The sequence below is a fragment of the Hylobates moloch genome, unplaced genomic scaffold (genome assembly GCF_009828535.3).
Source record: "Hylobates moloch isolate HMO894 unplaced genomic scaffold, HMol_V3 SCAFFOLD_2, whole genome shotgun sequence".
In the NCBI taxonomy this organism is placed as follows: domain Eukaryota; kingdom Metazoa; phylum Chordata; class Mammalia; order Primates; family Hylobatidae; genus Hylobates; species Hylobates moloch.
Window position 1 is genome coordinate 83,798,593 of NW_026652277.1, and position 22,490 is coordinate 83,821,082.

A 22,490-nucleotide genomic window follows, 5' to 3' on the forward strand; every position below is an offset into this window, starting at 1 on the left:
TTTTGTATGTCCTGCTAAGAAATATGCATGTTAAAATCATTACACTGGCAACAAGACAGGGAATGGATTGGAGGGAGGGTAAGACTAAAGGAGTGGTGACTGCTAAGAAAAGAAATAAAATTCTGCAGGCAAAGAAAAATTAAAGATCTGAAGTATCAGGGCAGTAAGAACGGAAAGGAGGGGCCAGATTAGATATAACTGTACAACTTCACTGGATGTGGGGAACTAGAAAGAAGGAAGACACTTAGAATTTCCCCAGTGTCTGGCTTAGGTAACTAGATGGATGGTGATATATTCACCAAAATAGGAGATGCACTAGGAGGCATACATTTGCTGGGTGCATGTAGCAACCTTAGGTGTGGAAATGCTGAGTTTGAAGTGACTGTGGAACACTGAGGTGAAGATGTGCAGTACAAACTGAATACACAGATCTGAAGCTCGGAACAGAAGTCTGAACTAGAGACAGAAATTCAGGAGTCACCAGTGTGTGAGCAGCAGATGGCATCGATAAAATGCCCCAGACAGAAGGGGTAAGCAGAGTGTTATGGATGAGAACCTGGGCAGACAGCCAACAGAGGACTCAACACAGCCTACACAAACCCCTAAATGGATTTTTTGGGAGGAATAAATGAAGCAGTATATGTAATACACTCAGAACAGTACCTGACGCGTGAGTGCTGAATAAATATCAGCTATTCAGAAAGCACATGGCATGCTACTACACTGCGTCAGGCAAGATGGAATCATGAGGTCTAGACACTGCTCCACAGCATAGCTATACCAGATACAGAAAAGACTCAGTTACAGAAGTATAATTCTGTGTTTGAAATATTAGTTAATGTATACAAACATATTCAAATACAGTCTAGAAGTATATATACCAAGATGTGTACAGTGGTTATCTCCAAGTTATCTCTGAAAACATGAGCAATTTTTATTTTCTTTATGCTTTTCTATATTTTACAAATGTTCTACAATGTATATGCATTACTTTTGAAATCAAATGTGTAAAGATTTTTAACTGTTTATTAAAGATCTAAAAGTTTGTAGCAGGAGTCTAAATGATCAAGAAAAATAATCTTTTGCCCAACTACCTCAAGCTCTAAGCAGGTATTGGAAGTAGGAGAAAGCAGAGGGGCTGGATCCAGAAACTCAACCTGCTATAAATGGAAGAGAAAAGACTAAGATGGAAGTTCCCAGTAAGTGAGATGGAACATGTATGGGTTCTTGGATTTAAGTATAACATAACCTCAGAAACAGTGGAACAGAAAAAGAGACAACAATTAAAAAAAAAATTTTAAAGACCCTCACTCCTCTTGCCCCGTATGAACACACAAGCAATATAGAGCAATGCCAAAGGAAAGAAGAGAGGGAGATATCAGCTCCTCCCAGCCCTCACGTGAACTGCTTTGCTGAATTCTAAATCAGATAAGACTAAGAGAAAAAATAAAATGTCAAAAGCACTTCAAAGGTATCCCTAACAACAGGAGGTCAAAATACATTCCTTACACAGCAAGTCAGAAGAGTGGGAATTCAAAGATGGACCAAAATGCATTCTGATTATTTTAACTGAGTCAAATGAAATTAATAAAAGCAATGGGCAGAAATCAATCACATGCCAATTAAAGACATCAGCTGGGATAAAACATGTAAGAAGGATAATGTGATGGTTCATTATATGTCAACTTGACCAGGCTATGGCACCCAGTTATTAATATTTGGTCAAACACAGGTGTAGAAGTTGTTGTGAAGGTATTTTTTAGATGTGATTAGCATTTAAATCAGTAGATTTTGAATAAAGCAGATTACCTTTTATAATGTGGGTAGGCTTCATACAATCAATTTAAGACCTTAAGAGAAAAGACTGCAGGTTCCCAAGCAAAAAGAAATTCAGCCTCAAGACTAAAACAGAAACCCTGTCTGAGTTTCAAGTCAGCCAGTTTGCCCTGTGGACTTGCCAGCCTCACAATCACATGAGACAGTTCCTTAAAAACTAAACCCCTCTCCCTCTCTCTCTCTCTTCCCGAAAAGATAAAATTTGCTAATAAAGACCCAATAGGCAGAATCTTGAACTGGAGGCAACGGAATTGAAATTGGCTAAGGCAGGTAGCAATAAAACACCAAAGGTTCTTGGACAGAAGAATGACACAATAAATAATACATTTAATGACGATTATTTTGGAATCAATTACACTGTATGTGTAATATGAACTAGATCAGAGGGACACTAGAAGACATTTGAGGAAATATAGGCCAAAGGATTCTGCGGGTGGCGTTGGAAATGAAAAGGAATTCATCCATACAATGAGGATATGACAAAAAATTTAGTAGGCATATTTGTATTTTTAAGATCTTTTAGTAAAAGTTCTATCAGAATACTATTCATATAGGTATTTACTTACCATATTTGTCTCGCAAGCCAACAGTGCATCTAAAGACTCCACCAAAGGCAACATCTTCACCAAATATTACTGAAAAACAGTATTTAAATAATACATTTTATTTAATAATCCATAAATAATACTAACAATGAGAAATAAGTAATTTAAATGTTTACATTTTAAATCACAAAAGATAAATGGACCATAGATCTATATCAAGGTTTCTCAACTTCTACATTATTGACATTTTAGACTAGATGATTCTTTTGTTGTGAGGGCCTGTCCTGTGCATTGTAGATACATAACAGCATCCCTGGTCTCTACCCACTGGATGACAGTTACTACACACATACACACATACACACACACACACACACAGTTGAGACAACAAAAAGTGTCTTCGCTTACATTGTTAAATGTAAAGAGAGTTGTGGGAGTGGGGACTAAGATCATCCCCAATTGAGAAAGAACCACTGATCTAGAATCTCATTTGTTTTATCCATGAAGAAAACAAGACCAGAGAAGTAGTAAATTGACTGGCCAAGTCAGAAAGCTAGAGGCAGAACTATAACTCATGCTCCAGACTTCCAGGCCTGTGGTTTTTCCTGAGACACAGTATACAGTAAGTAAGCCATCAGAAGAGCATTCCAAGCTAAGGGAACAGTCACAAATAGGAATGGGATTTAGACTGTGTGAAGCAGAAAGGAGGCAAGCATGACAGACACAGTAAGCAAGGCAAAGAATGGTGTAGGTGGAAATTGGCAGGAGCTTTAAAATAGGGAGTACTCATAGAGCTGAATGCTAGTCTCATAAATGTACCTAACCAGTTTTTTTCGACCCCAAGAAAAAACTCACCCTTCTCTATGTTTGAATTTACTTCTCTAGTTCAATCATTCGCAAGTAGCATTCAAAACAAATCAAGACCTAATCATCCTTTAGTCCAGCTCCCACTTCTCCCTAAAAAACAACCTGTTTTTCATTTAACCTTAAAACTACAGATTATCAGGTGGAAGCCCAATGTATAGTAAACATATATGCACACGCACATATATAAACTGTATATATAGATATATGTTAAATATATATGTATATACATATATGAAGTAAAGCCAATAAAATTTGAAAACATACAGTGGAAGAACAATTGGTTTTGTATCAATGATTTAATAAGATGAAGATTAAGATACTTATAAAATTATATACAAATCTTATAATTATTTCCAAAACATATTACAAGTTGAATGACAATGTATCCCAAAAGGAAGCATAAAATCAAGTCTTCATTTTATAAATAAATAGCTGAATGAAAAGGTATTTTGTTTTTTTCTATATGCCAAAGAAACAGGAGTACACAGTAGGTTTTAATCCAGAAGTTATTAATATAATATCAGGACCACACACACTGTAAGAGAAAGCTGACTTGGTATTAAATATACATGAGAACTAAATGGTAATAAGTGGACTAATATTGTGATTTGATTATTTAGCCCCAATCATACCTTTGAAAATTTCAGGTAGATACAAAGTTAACCATTGAGCTCCACATAAATATTTTAAGCAAATCTTCAATTCTGGAATTAACACAGCTACCACAATTCAGGCACATATCAGGGTTACCTGCAGTAGGATCTTTGGCCAATGAGTTATCCAAGGCACTTGTTACCGACTGGAAAAGATTCATTTTCTGAGTTTGCCCTGTGAAAATAAAAACAAAAAATAATTTCATATGTTGTAAAATATGTAAAAACAACCAGTTTCTTAACAGTTAATTACAACTTGACTAAAATCAAGGTACAAAGAAAAGTATTATGCAAATTGATGAGTTATTTACGATAATGCTATAAGATACAAAAGCAATACAGACCTGGAGAAGCTTGTTAATGGGGCAAAATTTACCCATATTAAACAATTTTTTGTAAAAGTATAAAAAAGGAAGAAGGAATATAACCAAGTGACTAAATGTGTGTAGACAATAAGACCTATGGAAAGTCAGAAAAGGAGACCAGTCAAAGTGAGTGGTCTGGGAAGAAGCACAGACAGGTGTTAGGAACCTAAGCCATAAGAAATGGATAAATTCCTGGACACATACACCCTCCCAAGACTAAACAAGAAAGAAGTTGAATCTCTGAATAGACCAAAAACAGGCTCTGAAATTGAGGCAATAATCAATAGCCTACCAACTAAAAAAAGTCCAGGACCAGACGGATTCACAGCTGAATTCTACCAGAGATACAAAGAGGAGCTGGTACCATTCCTTCTTGCTGCAGGAAGTCAGGGATCCTGAATGGAGGGACCGGCTGGAGCCATGACACAGGAACATAAATTGTGAAAATTTCATGGACATGTAACGGTTCCCAAATAATACTTTTATAATTTCTTACACCTGTTTTACTTTAATCTCTTAATTCTGTTATCTTTGTAAGCTGAGGATGTACGTCACCTCAGGACCACTGTGATAATTGTGTTAACTGTACAAATTGATTGTAAAACATGTGTGTTTGAACAATATGATACCAGTGCACATTGAAAAAGAACCAAATAACAGCGATTTTTAGGGAACAAGGGAAGACAACCATAAGGTCTGACTGCCTGCGGGGTCAGGCAAAAAGAACCATATTTTTCTTCTTGCAGAGAGCCTATAAATGGACAAGCAAGTAGGAGAGATATTGCTAAATTATTTTCCTAGCAAGGAATATTAATATTAATACTCTGGGAAAGAAATGCATTCCTGGGGGCAGGGGCAGGGGGGAAGGCCTATAAACGTCTGCTCTGGGAGTGTCTATCTTATGCGGTTGAGATAAGGACTGAGATATGCCCTGGTCTCCTGCAGTACCCTCAGGCTTATTAGGGTGGGGAAAAACTCCAAGCTGGTAAATTTGTGGTCAGACCGGTTCTCTGCTCTCCAACCCTGTTTTCTGTTGTTTAAGATGTTTATCAAAACAATATGTGCAAAGTTCAACATAGACACTTATCAGTAGTTCTGTTTTGCCTTTTGTCCTGTTACCTCAGAAGCATGTGATCTTTGTTCTGCTTTTTGCCCTTTGAAGCATGTGATCTTTGTACCTACTTCCTGTTTTAAACCCCCTCCAATTTTGAAACCCTTAAAAAAAACTTGTTGGTTTGAGCCTCAGGTGGGCATCACAGTCCTACCAATATGGGATGTCACCCCCAGTGGCCCAACTGTAAAATTCCTCTCTTGGTACTCTTTCTCTCTATTTCTCAGCCAGCCGACACTTATGGAAAATAGAAAGAACCTACGTTAAAATATTGGGGGCAGGTTCCCCCGACACCTTCTGGAACTATTCCAATCAATAGAAAAAGAAGGAATCCTCCCTAACTCATTTTATGAGGCTAACATCATCCTGATACCAAAGCCTGGCAGAGTCACAACAAAAAAAGAGAATGTTAGACACACATCCCTGATGAACATCAATGCAAAAATTCTCAATAAAATACTGGCAAATCAAATCCAGCAGCACATAAAAAAGCTTATCCACCACGATCAAGTCAGCTTCATCCCTGGGATGCAAGGCTGGTTCAACATATGCAAATCAATAAACATAATCCATCACATAAACAGAACCAATGACAAAAACCACAATTATCTCAACAGATGCAGAAAAGGCCTTCGACAAAATTCAACAGCCCTTCACGCTAAAAACTCTCAATAAACTAGGTATTGATGGAACATATCTCAAAATAAGAGCTATTTATGACAAACCCACAGCCAATATCATACTAAATGGGCAAAAACTGGCAGCATTCCCTTTGAAAACTGGCACAAGACAAGGATGCCCTCTCTCACCATTCCTATTCAACATAGTGTTGGAAGTTCTAGCCACAATCAGGCAAGAGAAAGAAATAAAGGGTATTCAATTAGGAACAGAGGAAGTAAAATTGTCCCTGTTTGCAGATGACATGATTGTATATTTAGAAAACCCCATTGTCTCAGCCCAAAATCTCCTTAAGCTGATAAGCAACTTCAGCAAAGTTTCAAGATACAAAATCAATGTGCAAAAATCACAAGCATTCCTATAAACCATTAACAGACAAACAGCCAAATCATGAGTGAATTCCAATTCACAATTGCTACAAACAAAATAAAATACCTAGGAATCCAATTTACAAGGAATGTGAAGGACCTCTTCAAGAAGAACTACAAACCACTGCTCAACGAAATAAAACAGGACACAAACAAATGGAAGAATATTCCATGCTCATGGATAAGAAGAATCTGTTCATTAAAATGGCCATACTGTCCAAAGTAATTCATAGATTCAGTGCCATCCCCATCAAGCTACCAATTACTTTCATCACAGAATTGGAAAAACCTACTTAAAGTTCATATGGAACCAAAAAAGAGTGCACATAGCCAAGATAACCCTAAACAAAAAGAACAAAGCTAAAAGTATCACACTACCTGACTTCAAACTATACTACAAGACTACAGTAACCAAAACAGCATGCTACTGATACCAAAACAGAGATATAGACCAATGGAACAGAACAGAGGCCTCAGAAATAATGCCACACATCTACAACCATCTGATCTTTAATAAACCTGACAAAAATAAGAAATGGGGAAAGGATTCCCTATTTAATAAATGGTGCTGGGAAAACTGGCTAGCCACATGTAGAAAGCTGAAACTGGATCCCTTCCTTACACCTTATACAAAAATTAACTCAAGATGGATTAAAGACTTAAATGTTAGACCTAAAACCATAAAATCCCTAGAAGAAAACCTAGGCAATACCATTCAGGACATAGGTATAGGCAAGGACTTCATGACTAAAACATCAAAAGCAATGGCAACAAAAGCCAAAATAGACAAATGTGATCTAATTAAACTAAAGAGCTTCTGCACGGCAAAAGAAACTACCATCAGAGTGAACAGGCAACCTACAAAATGGGAGAAAATTTTTGCAATCTACCCATCTGACAAAGGGCTAATATCCAGAATCTACAAAGAACTTAAACAAATTTACAAGAAAAAAACAAACAACCCCATCAAAAATTGGGCAAAGAATATGAACAGATACTTCTCAAAAGAAGACATCTATGCAGCCAACAGACATATGAAAAAATGCTTATCATCACTGGTCATCAGAGAAATGCAAATCAAAACCACAGTGAGATACTATCTCACGCCAGTTAGAATGGCCATCATTAAAAAGTCAAGAAACAACAGATGCTGGAGAGGATGTGGAGAAATAGGAACACTTTTACACTGTTGGTGGGAGTGTAAATTGGTTCAACCATTGTGGAAAACAGTGTGGAGATTCCTCAAGGATCTAGAACTAGAATTACCATTTGACCCAGCAATCTCATTACTGGGTATATATCCAAAGGACTATGAATCATGCTACTATAAAGACACATGCACATGTATGTTTATTGTGGCACTATTCACAATAGCAAAGACTTGGAACCAACCCAAATGTCTATCAACAATAGACTAGATTAAGAAAATGTGGCACATATACACCATGGAATACAATGCAGTCATACAAAATGATGAGTTCACGTCCTTTGCGGGGAGATGGATGAAGCTGGAAACCATCATTCTCAGCAAACTATGACAAGGACAGAAAACCAAACACCACATGTTCTCACTCGTAAGTGGGAATTGAACAATGAGATCACTTGGACACAGGGTGGGGAACATCGCACACCAGGGCCTGTCAGGGATTGGGAAGCTGAGGAAGGGATAGCATTAAGAGAAATACCTAATGTAAATGATGAGTCGATGGGTGCAGCAAATCAACATGGCACATACCTATGTATCAAACCTGCACGTTGTGCACATGTACCCTAGAACTTAAAGTATAATAAAAAAAAATTGGAAAAAAAAAAAGGAAAAAAAAGATTAACATTGTTTCCATGCCTGCTAATACATCAATTCTGTGGCTCACAGATCAAGGAGTAATTTCTACTTTCAAGTCTTATTATTTAAGAAATACATTTTGTAAAGCTATATCTGCCATAAATAATGATTCCTCTGATGGATCTGCGCAAAGTAAATAGAAAATCTTCTGGGAAGGACTGACTATTCTAGATGCCATTTAGAATGCTCATGGTTCATGAAATTTCAAAATGTCAACACTGGCCAGGCGTGATGGCTCACACTTGAAATCCCAGCACTTTGTGAGGCCAAGGCGGGGCGGGGGGGGGGGGGGGGGGGGATCATGAGCGACGAGGAGTTCAAGACCAGCCTGGCCAACATGGCGAAACCCTATCCTCTACCAAAAAGACAAAAAATTAGCCTGGTATGGTGCACACCTGTAATGCCAGCTACTCAGGAGGCTGAGGCACAAGAATCACTTGAACCCAGGAGGTACAGGTTGCAATGAACTGAGATTACACCACTGCACTCCAGCCTGGGTGATAGAGTGAGACTCTGTCTCAAAAAACAGTAAAAAAGAAGTCAACATTTATAGGAGTTTGAAATAAATTGATTTCAACCCTCATGGATGACTTTATTTATTCATTCATTCGTTCGTTCTGTTTTTTTTTGCAACCTCCACCTCCCAGGTTCAACCAGTTCTCACACCACAGCCACCCCAGGCATTACAGGCATTCGCTAGCATGCCTGCTAATTTTTTTGTATTTTTAGTAGAGCCCAGGTCTCACATGTTGCCCAGGCTGGTCTCGAACTCCTTAGCTCAGATGATCCACCAGCCTTGGCCTCCCAAAGTGGTAGGATTACAGGCATGAGCCACCATGCCCAGCCTCATGGATGACTTTGCTTCAGAGGAGAACGTAACTGCAGACATGGTAGAAATAGCAAGAGAACTAGAAGTGCAGCCTGAAGATGTGACTGAATTGCTACAATCTCATGATAAAACTTTAATGGATGAGGAGCTGCTCTTTACGGATGCAACCTGAAGAACTCAAAGAAAGTGGAGTCTTGAGATGGAATCTATTACTTTCTATGAATTCAAAAGAAAGTGGATCCTTGAGATGAAATCTATTGCTGATGAAGATGCCATGAACACTGTGAAATGACAACAAAGGACTTACAATATTACATAAACTTAGCTGATAAAGAAGTGGCAGGTTTGGGAGAATTGATTTCAATTCTGAAAAAAGTTCTACTGTGGTAAAATGCTATCAAACAGCATCTCATGCTACAGAGAAATTTGTCATGAAAGGAAGATTCTATCAATGCAGCAAACTTCATTGTTGTCTTTTTTTTTTTTTTAAACGAAGTTGCCACAGCCACCACAACCTTCAGCAACCACTACCCTGATCAGTCAGCAGCTATCAACATCAAGGCAAGACCCTCCGCCAGCAGAAAGATTACGACTTGCCAAAGTTTCAGATGATTGTTGGCAATTTTTATCAATAAAGTATTTCTTAATTAAAGTATGTATGTTGATCTTTTAGATATAATGCTATTGCACACTTACTAGACTACAGTACAATGTAAACATGTTTATATGCACTGGGAAACCAATACATCTGTGTGACTCACTTTATTGTAATATTCACTATATTGCAATATTCATTTTATTCTAGTGGTCTGGAACCAAACCCACAATATGTCCGAGGTAGGCCTGTACTTTCCTTAAATCCTTCTTGATTTTGTAAATATTCTTCAAGTATTTACTGGTGCCCAGCTTCAGAAGATAATAGTTTTGGGTAAACATTTTTCCCAATCACAGTGACATCCCACTGACTCTCCTATTGCATACATTTCATAAAGTAAGATCTTGACTTGTCTATGAGGATTTCCATAGCTAAGAACCTAGCCAGAATAAAAATGTGCTGAGACCAGCTTGGTTGGGGAGACCCTAACCCAGCGGTGCTAGAGGAATTAAAGACACACACACAGAAATATAGAGTTGTGGAGTGGGAAATTAGGGATCTCACAGCCTTCAGAGTTGAGAGCCTCGAACAGAGATTTACCCACATACTTATTGACAGCAAGCCAGCGATAAGCATTGTTTCTACAGATTATAGATTAACTAAAAGTATTCCTTATAGGAAACAAAGGGATGGGTTGGGCTAGTTATCTGCAGCAGGAGCATGTCCTTAAGGCACAGATTGCTCATGCTATTGTTTGTGGTTTAAGAATGCCTTTAAGCGGTTTTCCGCCCTGGGTGGGCCAGGTGTTCCTTGCCCTCATTCTGGTAAACCCACAACTTTGCAGCGTGGGCATCATGGTCATCACGAACATGTCACAGTGCTGCAGAGATTTTGTTTATGGCTAGTTTTGGGGCCAGTTTATGGCCAGATTTGGGGGCCTATTCCCAACAAAATGTCTAAATATCTAAGTTGCTATTTATCTCAAGTCTGCCGAACATTCAGATTAATACTGAATGACATGACATCTTATCGCACTGATGCTCAGCAAGTTATTAGTAGGGAGGAAGCAAAGACTTTAATAATAAAAATCATACAAAGTAAACATTTCAATTATTGCTTGATAATCACAAAGAATCTATTCATCTTGTATAAAATAATTTACCAGTAAGGGTATTTAAAGGTAATTATTTCCATGTGAATACCTAAAGTTTCACTCCTGAATAGTTTTTCAAATAGATTCAAAATTTTAGGGTTTTAGATTAATTGCTATTCTACCAGATACTTTTCTAAGTTTTAAATGACAAATTTTAATGGAGCAGCATTTACTTTTCAATTCTTTTTTAAAGTTACAGCATGATTTGTGGACAAGGCAAGAAGAAATCACAAGTTATTCCCAGGTAATATTTTTTTAATATATATTTTCCTTAGAGTTATTTATTCTCCTAGAGGTTACATCAAAGACTATTCATAGACTATGCTTATGTCTGCCATATTAAGATAAACCTACTTATAGCATGTGCTAACCAAAGCTGTACTACTGGTAAGACTGTTAAAAAATAATCTATATACATCACTAAAAATTTATTAAGCACAGCTACCAAATTATGCAATCACACAGTACTAATAAATGACTGCTACATTTTAAAACCAGACTGGTAATTCTCTTTCAAGATAAAAAGGTATACCAAAACAAACAACAACAAAATACAGCAGCACACTTTCTCCTGTATCAAGGATGCAAGTTAATGGTTGCCTATTGTTAAAACAGGGCTCTGTGGCTGGCATCGAGTTGTTTACTTGAAATTGTACTAAGTAAAGAATCATGAATATGCAGGTCATCAGCACTGCTGAAAAAATGAGGTGACATATAGGCAGAATGTAAAGACCATAATGGAACATAAGCTCCAAGAGGACTGGTATCCTTAAATGCTTTTGATCAGCTCTGTGTCAACAGTGCTCACAACAGGGCCTGACATGTAATAGGTGCTAAATAAATATTTGTTGAATGAATGAATGAACAAACACATGCAAACACTGTTTCAATAAAGGTTTAAGGAAACTAAAAGAAAAATGTTAACCAACAATTTAAAGGGAAAGAAATGTGTAAGAAAAAAGACCTACCAATGTCACATTCAAAGACAAACTGCAGAAAGAGGGGGGCAAATGAGAGGTGTTATTGCATCAACAGTCTGATGGGGTAGGTCTTTAATAACTATGCAGTATGCAGTAGTGTTAAAGGGAAAGAGAAGACTCCCACAGGGATAGAGCATCTGAGGAAAAGGGCAAATGTCAGCAATCTCCAGAAATAAATAAGGCCAAGAGCAGAGCACATGGTAAGTGAGTGGATTTATAGCTTAGACCCAAACACATAAAAATATACAGCTATGATAAAGAAAATTAGGGACTACTTGCAGAAAGTGAAGGTTGTGCCAATACGTTCAGCACTGGCTTTCCTCTGTGCTGCCTAGTTATTGATATAGACCTGTGCGTTACAGCACATCCTCATATTCCTCTTAGAAACCCCAGCATTGGGAGGCCGAGGTGAGCGGATCACGAGGTCAGGAGATTGAGACCATCCTTGCTAACATGGTGAAACTCCGTCTCTACTAAAAATAGAAAAAATTAGCCAGGCGTGGTGGCAGGCGCCTGTAGTTCCAGCTACTTGGGAGGCTGAGGCAGGAGAATGGCGAGAACCTGGGAGGCAGAGCCTGCAGTGGGCCAAGATCGCGCCACTGCACTCCAGCCTGGGTGACAGAGCGAGACTCTGTCTCAAAAAAAAAAAAAAAGAAACCCCAGCATTTATCACAGTGCCTAACACACAAGTGACAATCAGTATATGCCTGGTGAAGCATGATGAATGATGTCAATGAAACAATCTGGCACTAATTCATATCATGAAATAACAGGATACTAAGAAACTACCTGTTTTCCCCAGCAAAACCTCTACCCTCCCTCCAGATACCCTAGTCTCCAGGAATCCCTCTCTATTGACCAGGTATGTATCTCTATCTTATTCTAAACTCTGCTGAAGAGTTAGCCAGCATCTACTTCATAAAATAAGACTGAGGGAGAACCCAAACGTCAGGGACTGAACATTTTGTATTAAAATGTAAATGGGCCAGGCAAAGTAGTACGTGACTATAGTCCCAACTACCCAGGAGGCTGAGGCAGGAGGATCACTTGAGCCCAGGGGAGTTCAGGGTTGTAGTACATGATGATTGTGGCTGTGAATAGCCACTTCAGCCTGGGCAACATAGCAAGAGCCCTTCTCTTAAAAAAAAAAAAAAAATGAAATGAAAGATCCATAAAGGCAATTGCCTTTGTAAGGTGCCAGTGTATATCACATATCCATGATAAGAAAGGAAGTAAATGGTATTGGCAGAGGATGAGGAAGGTCAACTAAAGACAACAAAAGTGAGAGGAACAAAAGTGTAAAGTTGAAGGGACTGGGTCTAGAGTCCCTGGGTTGCCCCATCTCAGGGCACCTGGTAACTTCTGTCAAGAAACAATGGTGCTTCCCTTCCTTTAAGCTGGTTCCTCTACTCAATCTCTAAGTGGTTTTAAAACCCCCTTTATATGTTGGTGACTCCCAAATGGTTATCTCCAACCCAGCCAGGCCTCTCCTCAGAACTCCTGACTTTTATATCCAACAGTCATCAGTTCTCCACTTGAGTTTCTTGAGCTTTTCAAGAAGCACAAACTGAACTCTTGTGTCGGCTCCCAAAACTAATCTTTTCCATCTTAGCAAACAGCACTACCCTCCACCCAGGTTCCCGTGCCACAAACCAGTGAGGTATCTTCAATGTCTTCCTTTTTTTCATCCTTCACATCCAACCTATCAAATCCTACTTCCAAAATATAGCTTAAATCTAGGAGCACTAGCCAGGCGTGGTGGCTCATGCCTTTTATCCCAGCACTTTGGGAGGCCAAAGCAAGAGGACTGCTTGAGCCCAGGAGTTCAAAACCAGCCTGGGCAACATGGTGAAATCTTGTCTCTACAAAACTACAAAAAATTAGCCAGGCATGGTGGTGCATGCCTATAGTCCCAGCTACCCTGGAGGCTGAGTACGAGGATCACCTGAGCCTAGGAAGTAGAGACTGCAGTGAGCCATCACTGAGCCACTGCACTCCGGCCTAGACAACAGAGTGAGACCCTGTACTTAAAAAAAAAAAAAAAAAAAAAAATCTAGCACTACTATATTCTATTCCAGAGCTTGCCATTTCTTTCCTTTGAGGCAGAATAGGGTCTGGAGGCAGGGAACCTAAGGCCAACTTATGCTGACTTCCTGGAACTAAATCAAAAGGAAAACCCCAACCCCAACTTCCCATGCCCAAGTAACAAAAGGACCAGAGGCCACTCCCTTTGCAATCCTCTTGCCCCTTTTCTGCGTGGCAGATGAAAAAATTCGAAGTACCTTTGATTGATCCCCTCCCACAACCAATCAGGCTAGTCCTGGGCCAAGTCTTCATTTGCATAGGAGTATAACTTTGTAACTTCACTTCAGCCTCTGAATGGCTGCTTTCTGTGACCAATTAGACATTTGCATAGGGTGTAAATTTGTAACTTCACTTCAGCTTCCGATTGGTTATGGAAAGTGACCAACCCCAGAAAATTCTGTAACCTGCAATCTTCAGCCACTTGCTCCAGCCGGCTCCCACCCTGTGGAGTGCACTTTTCATTTTCAATAAATCTCTGCTTTTGTTGCTTCATTTTTTCCTTGCTTTCTTTGTGCCTTTTGTCCAATTCTTTGTTCAAAATGTCAAGAACCTGGACATCCTCCACCAGTAATGTATTTTGGAAAGCCAGCCAGGAGCTAAGCCCAAAATTGGATATTTACTTTTCTTCTCCTTTTCCTCTCTGCTCCATACAGGGGAATGCTTTTTTCTCTTTTCCCTTTCCAACTTGGGCCCTTCAGCCCACAATGCCTAAGCACAGAGGCAACTGCAGGTTTCTGGCCGGGGCCACTCTCCAGTGAAACCGAGAGTTTTCTATGTGGAAGCACCTGACCACCACTGCCCAGTTTGGGTGAGAGGCTTGAGTCCTTTCCCTTTTTCCTTTTTCAGTCTTTCAGTGGCCATTTCCTAGTAGCTCCCTGATAACTGTGGGCAACTGGCCAGGGTCACTTTCCAGTGTTACCTGAAGGCCAAGGGGGATAGCTGCCCATACCAGGAGGTGGAAGGAGAGGACTCTTTTCTATCTCTTCCAGCTATAGTCCATGATGCTTACGTGTGTTGCTGTTGGCCACAGCAGCTCCTCCAGGGTAAATTCACATGTTTCAGGTGACTTCAACTTTGTTTTCTTATGCTAAATTCTCCTACAGGGTTCTTATGCCAAATTATCCTATAGAGTTAACCAGTAATGGCAAACAATAATGTCTCTTAGGAGTTTTGACCTTTCTCCTATTCTATCTGACTTGCTAAGGACAAAAGAAATGCACCCAGCCTCCGGTTCCTAACATTAAAGTTCATGGCTAACACTCTAGTGGAACAGGAAGCAAGGGAAAGCATGGTCTTATCAAATTATAAGTATGCTAGAAGTTGAGGCTTTCATCCAGGGACAAAACAAATTTCATAGTAGGCCATCACCTCTGGAGGGAAAACATACAAAGCAGCACCCATGCCCAACCAAGGTCAGAAACATCTGACACTCTAAGATGAGATCCCAAAGGGGAATTGGGGGATCCAACTCCAGACCTGAACCTCTCTCCAAAGGGGGCGCCCTCGGCAGAGGTTCTGAAGTCTAGCACAAAGGCCTCCTTGGAATTTTCTCTCGCAGGTGACAATGGGACAGTTTGGACACTCTTGGGGCTTGTTTGTTGCTACAGCAGTTGGACTGTGCTCCAGTCATTGTTTGTGTGTATTTGATATAGTCATGGGAAATAAGGATTCAGTAAACTTGATATTCTTTTGCAATACTGTTTGGCCCAGTATTGCTTGGAATTCTGGAGTTTGCTGTTGAATGGGAAGGTGGGATGGAGGTGCATGTATCCAGGCTTTTGTGCTGCTGTTCTAAGTAGGGTTGGCCTGGTTAGCATGTGGTGTTCTCCTTCGGTGCTGTTCGGCCCCAGTGTTTGGAGTCTGGGGAGGTTTGGCCTTTAAAAATCAAACTACCATGGAAACTGCTAGACCTGAAATTTTCGTTCACAGCCTTCACTGGATTACCCATTGGGTCAAACAGTAAAACCAGTGGGCTTGTATTGCTATCTCATGGCTAGAGTTCCAAGGTAAAAGCTATCGGATCTTCATTTGTGTTTGTGTATACATGTCTAGATGTGTTTATTTGTATGTACACTTATTGTTATATATTGTGTCTACCAGATTGGCTTATAATTAAAGGAGCACTCATAAATTAATTAAGTCTAAGCAATTTTCAAGTTCACATGACTTAAGTATAACTTTACTAAAGAAGCTGGCACTGGAGTACTTACTGGTCATGTGCCTAGAGTGAATTTCTTCATTGCACAGTATGTATGGTGATACTGGTGGAATTAAGGATATTGAGTTGTGTGGTGGAATTAAGGATACTGAGTTGTGTATCAGGAATAAAATATTCACTACGTGGATTTCTGGGGGGCTCTGGGTAACACTGTAGCCCCCAGGGTAGACTAAGTAGGAAAAATTTAGAGATGGTTTCATGTCTATTTGTTTTTCCTTCTAATTTTCATTTGTTTGCTATTTGTTCTCCTTTGGGTTTTACTTGTGTATGCATATATATAAAACCATAGACTTTTTTAGTTTCTAGTGGAAGGCTTTTATTTTGTTCTGAGAATAGTTATTTTGTTTCCTGCAAATTTCCAGCAAGTCATCATGTGTTCTATTTATTTGGAATTCCTAGGCTACCTATTTCAGGCCTGCAGGAATTGATGGAGCACACCAGCCACTTGGAATTTGGTTGATTTGGCTAGCCTCTGATAATCTGGACAGCAAAGACTCTTGCTTCAAATGCAAGAAAAACGAGAATTGGATAAAAGACTGTATCAAGCCTCTGCCAGTCCCCTGCCAAAAATGCGACGGCATCAGTTACGACCCCTGGCACTGGAAGATTGACTGGCCCTGCTCCCACCAAGGGGTTCAATAAGGAAAAACTCTAGCAGTGCAAAAGAGAAATTAGATGAAGACTGAAGCAACCCAGGGTCTTCCTCACTGCCCCTGTTCAGGAACATCGTAATTACTACTGAGGAGCCCCCAGGTAACTCTGGACGTCATGGGCACCCAAATTCAGTTTCTTTTCAATACAAATTCAGTTTCTTTCCTTACTACTTATGTAGGAAAACTTTCCTCCCAGTCCACGACTATTATGGGAATGGAAGGAAAGCCACAAATAAGATCCCTTACTCCTCCTTTGATTTGTCAATTTGAGAAACAAATCTTCCAACAGTAATTTCTAGTAGTATCAAGCTGCCCAGGCCCCCTGTTAAAAAGAGATATTAACCAAAACGCATGGTACTGGTACCAAAACAGAGATATAGATCAATGGAACAGAACAGAGCCTTCAGAAGTAATGCCGCATATCTACAACTACCTGATCTTTGACAAACCTGGCAAAAACAAGCAATGGGGAAATGATTCCCTATTTAATAAATGGTGCTGGGAAAACTGGCTAGCCATATGCAGAAAGCTGAAACTGGATCCCTTCCTTACATCTTATACAAAAGTTAATTCAAGATGGATTAAAGACTTACATGTTAGACCTAAAACCATAAAAACCCTAGAAGAAAACCTAGGCAATACCATTCAGGACATAGGCATGGGCAAGGACTTCATGTCTAAAACACCAAAAGCAATGGCAACAAAAGCCAAAATTGACAAATGAGATCTAATTAAACTAAAGAGCTTCTGCACAGCAAAAGAAACTACCATCAGAGTCAACAGGCAACCTACAGAATGGGAGAAAATTTTCGCAACCTACTTATCTGACCAAGGGCTAATATCCAGAATCTACAATGAACTCAAACAAATTTACAAGAAAAAAAAAACAACCCCATCAAAAAGTGGGCAAAGGACATGAACAGACACTTCTCAAAAGAAGACATTTATGCAGCCAAAAAACACATGAAAAAATGCTCATCTTCACTGGCCATCAGAGAAATGCAAATCAAAACCACAATGAGATTCCATCTCACACCAGGTAGAATGGCCATCATTAAAAAGTCAGGAAACAACAGGTGCTGGAGAAGATGTGGAGAAATAGGAACACTTTTACACTGTTGGTGGGACTGTAAACTAGTTCAACCATTGTGGAAGTCAGTGTGGCGATTTCTCAGAGATCTAGAACTAGAATTACCATTTGACCCAGCCATCCCATTACTGGGTATATACCCAAAGGATTATAAATCATGCTGCTATAAAGACACATGCACACGTATGTTTATTGCGGCACTATTCACAATAGCAAAGACTTGGAACCAACCCAAATGTCCAATAATGATAGACTGGATTAAGAAAATGTGGCACATATACACCATGGAATACTATGCAGCCATAAAAAATGATGAGTTCATGTCCTTTGTAGGGACATGGATGAAACTGGAAATCATCATTCTCAGCAAACTATCGCAAGGACAAAAACCAAACACCACATGTTCTCACTCATAGGTGGGAATTGAACAATGAGAACACATGGACACAGGAAGGGGAACATCACACTCCGGGGACTGTTGTGGGGTGGGGGGAGGGGGGAGGGATAGCATTAGGAGATATACCTAATGCTAAATGACGAGTTAATGGGTGCAGTACACCAACATGGCACATGTATACATATGTAACAAACCTGCACATTGTGCACATGTACCCTAAAACTTCAAGTACAATAATAATAAAATAAAATAAAAAATAAAAAATAAAAAAAATTAAAAAAATTAATAAAATATGTGCTATCCCTAAAGAGTAACTATCCTCCACCCCCAGGAAGTTGCATTAAAAAAATTGTTTCAAAAAAAAAGAGATATTATGGTTAAAATAGGGGCATTACTACAATTTAAGCATCATCTGGTGAAATTGCTAATAGTCAAAAATACAGACACTGTCCCAGACCACATTAATAAACAGGTTAACACACTGGCATGGTATACCAGAAAACCAAGGAAGGCTAAAACAGCAGTGCCAGCCAAAATACAGCTTAAAGACCCCTAGCTATTTATTTTCCCAATCAAAAACAATACCCAATTAAGCTGGAAGCAAAGAAAGGCCAAGCATCCACAGCTGAGGTATTACTTACCCATGGGCTCTTAAGACCCACTGGTAGGTCCACCCATTGGTGACAGATCCATATACCCTCCTGGCTCAGGTGCCAAGGGATGCTAAACGGTTCTCAGTCCTAGATATAAAAGATGCTTCCTTTTCCATTCCTCTGTCCCCAGAATCCCAATACCTTTTTGCCTTTGACTGGGAAAATCCTAATACCAGAGAAAAACAACAATACACTTGGACAGTTCTCCCTCAGAGTTTTCAGGACAGCCCCCATTGCTTTGCCTGGGCCTTAGAGAGGGATCTGAGGGGTCTGCAATTAAGAAATGGGAGTATACTCCAGTATATGGATGACCTCCTTGTGTATAGCCCAATCCTGGATGAAAATACTACAAAAAGTTTGAATTTCCTGGCAGACAGGGGATACAAAGTGTCCCAAAAGAAGATTCAGATTACCCTCCGACAGGTCCATGATCACATCCTTAGCAGCTAGCAGAGAGTCTGGCATCCAGGAGAAAATAAAAATGCAGAGAATGACTGAATAAACAAACTCACATCCATACAATGCCCAAGAATCAGGGGCATGGAGAAGCCAGGATGAACTGTTCTCAGAGAACAACACGGTGTAATTAAGGGAGCAAACATGCCAGCATAAAGCAACGTAAGTGTCACCAACTCAGAGTCTAATCTGACTACCTCCTATTTAAGCAGTACCTTTTATATGTCAAAACAACCAAAATAAAAGAGTGAAAAGTATTTGCAGGACATGTGAAAAGCAGAAAGTTAGTATGTTCTTCAATATTTTTTAATAGACAAAATCTTCGTATATAAGTAGTATGGGAGGCTTTGGAGTCAGACACATCAGGATTCAAACTCTGGCTCTGCCTACTTACCAGACTTGGGTAAGTACTAACATTTCTGAGCCTCAATTTTCTCATCTTTAAAATGAGCATAATATTGTCTATTTACAAGGTTACTGTGAGGATTATAAACTGATGTCTAACACAACACCTGGAAAAGAGCAGCTATGCAATAATGGTAGATAGTATTGATAGGAAAATACTGAGTATACTTTTAAAAATATGTAAATACATCTAATATTCAATTCTTAAGTAAAAATAAATCAAGTTCACAAAAACATGGGAAAATATTCCTCAACGGAAATGAAACAAATAAAAATTAAAACAAAGTATAGTTAGCACAAAATATCCAAGAGTGTACATGAACACACCTAATTTTAGCATTAATATCCAATACTCACACTATTATACATATTATGGGGTATAAACTGGGGTATAAATTTGAACTATGCACTTAAAATCCATTAAAGTATTCAGGACTGTATACTAAAGAAATAATCTCAGATATATAAAACTCATATGCATGAAATGCTTGTATCTGCATTATTTATAAAATTGCAAAATTTTAACAACAAAAACATAATGGTAATTATTTAAAGGTTCCATTTATTGACTGAATGCTTGATTCTCAGTTGTCAAACAGTGTTAAGTATATTATAGACATTGTTTTATGTAGCCCTCATAACAACCTTCTGAAGAGGTATTATTATTAACCCCTTACATATAAAGAAACTGAGGCTTATAGAGGATAAGCAGTAACTCCAAAGTTATAGACAGCCAAGACAAGATCAAACTTAGCACAATCTGATTCCGGGGTCAAGAATTTAACTTGTAAAACACTTGTAGAATCTCTACTCCATGGAACATTTCTTCTAAATTCTCAAGAAGGTTATAAAAACTCCAGTGAATTGTAGGATAATCCTTCCAACTAAATAAGTTCTATTTGTATTAAAACTAAAAGTATGGAAAATACTAAACTAAAAGGAAATACCTGTAAGGATACACCCAAAATGTTAGCAATATTTACTGCAGTGGGCGGTGATTTTTGTTTGTTTGTTTTTTGGTTTTTGGGTTTTTTTTGAGACAGAGTCTTGCTCTGTCACCAGGCTGGAGTGCAGTGGCACGACAATATCAGCTCACTGCAACCTCTGCCTCCCAGGTTCAAGCGATTCTCCTCCCTCAGCCTCCCGAGTAGCTGGGACTACAGGCGCGCGCTGCCACGCCCAGCTAATTTTTGTATTTTTAGTAGAGACGGGGTTTCACCACGTTGGCCAGAATGGTCTCGATCTCTTGACCTGGTGATCCGCCTGCCTCCACCTCCCAAAGTGCTGGGATTACAGACGTGAGCCACTGCGCTGGGCAGATTTTTTTTTTTTTTTTTTTTTACTTTTTCTCCATTATCCAAATTATGTGTAATATGTTTGTATTATTTTTAAAATAAGAATGTTTATATATATCATGATATATATCATGATAACATGATATCATTTTACTTAGATTTTAGTAAGTTTACAACTATGGAAAGGTGGAAATATCTCAAGTATTAGGCCAAAATTTCTTTGCTTTGAAGACAGAATTGAGGGCTCATCTTGGTGGTGGAAAAAAAAAAAACACCTACTATTAACCTTTATGGTACCTACTGTTTCACAATACTGGGACACCCTCCAAGTAAATTATATCTACACGCATTTTAGTACATTGTTTAGAATGGAAGCTCTGGAATCTGATCAATTAGATTCCAAAGCTGGAGCTTTGGAGCTAACACTAACTTATCTGCGTAATCCTGGACAAACTGTCTCAAGACTTCCATTAACCTAACTGCAAAATGGGAATAAAAACTTTACAAACTTTTTAAGGTTGTCCTAATCCTTAAATGAGATGATGAAACATACACACAGTGCCTGACCCTGGTAAGCACTCAATAACTGTTCATTCTTATCCACAAGAAAAGACACACTTCCAAAAATGTCAGCTCTAGCATGCACGTGAGAAGTTATTAGACAAGGAAGCAATACATGTTTCCCTACAGTTTCCTGATATTCTGATGAGAGACACTGGATCTGATATTCTGATGAGAGACATTACATGAAACTTGCAGAAACGGTAAAAATCATACAATAGTCATACTATGAGGAGTTTGCTACATGCCCTTCCTATGACTTCCTCCTCCCATCACCTTCACCTCCTTGGCTAAGTGGCAGCATAGCCCAGGACAAGCTCAGTACTAAGCTCAAGTAGAAAGTCTGAATTCTTTCTCATCTCTAGGAAGGACCTGTTCTGTGACCTTGGGAAAATCAATTCAATTACTCAGAATTCTGTAGGTAAGAAGAAACCACGGGACATGTGTGTGTATGTATATATACACACACACATATACACACACATATGTCGGTAGGTAAGAAGAAACCAAGGGACTGAGTAACTGAATTGATTTTTTATATATATATTATATATAAAATATATATATTTAAAATACATAAAGATATATAAATATTTAAAATATATATAAAGATATATGTATTATATATGAAGATATATATATTTAAAATATATATATAAAGATATATATATATATATCTCTCTTTTAAATGCCTCTACCTAAGCTAGTGGCCCAGTCCCGGGCAGGCTGGAACAACACCTAAGGCCTGGGTTGAGAAAGCAAGGATGGAGGACAGAGAAGGGGGGGGGGCGTTCCCTGGGCACCACCCCTCCACCCTCAGGCTCTTCCAGGTGGCAGTAAGGCCTCTCACCCAT

General features: G+C 39.0%; 1 protein-coding gene across 3 annotated transcripts in view; it reads right to left on the reverse strand.

Annotated features, from left to right (window-relative positions):
* The window catches only part of BCKDHB (branched chain keto acid dehydrogenase E1 subunit beta), a 245,549-nt gene that overhangs the window by 222,615 nt on the left and 444 nt on the right, over positions 1-22,490 (reverse strand). For all 3 annotated transcript variants that reach the window (XM_032152583.2, XM_032152578.2, XM_058434947.1), the window contains exons 2-3: positions 3,999-4,076; positions 2,403-2,471 (exon numbers count right to left, since the gene is read on the reverse strand). In XM_032152583.2, coding sequence (XP_032008474.1) covers positions 2,403-2,471; positions 3,999-4,076 — 147 coding nt within the window. The remainder of the gene's footprint in view (positions 1-2,402; positions 2,472-3,998; positions 4,077-22,490) is intronic.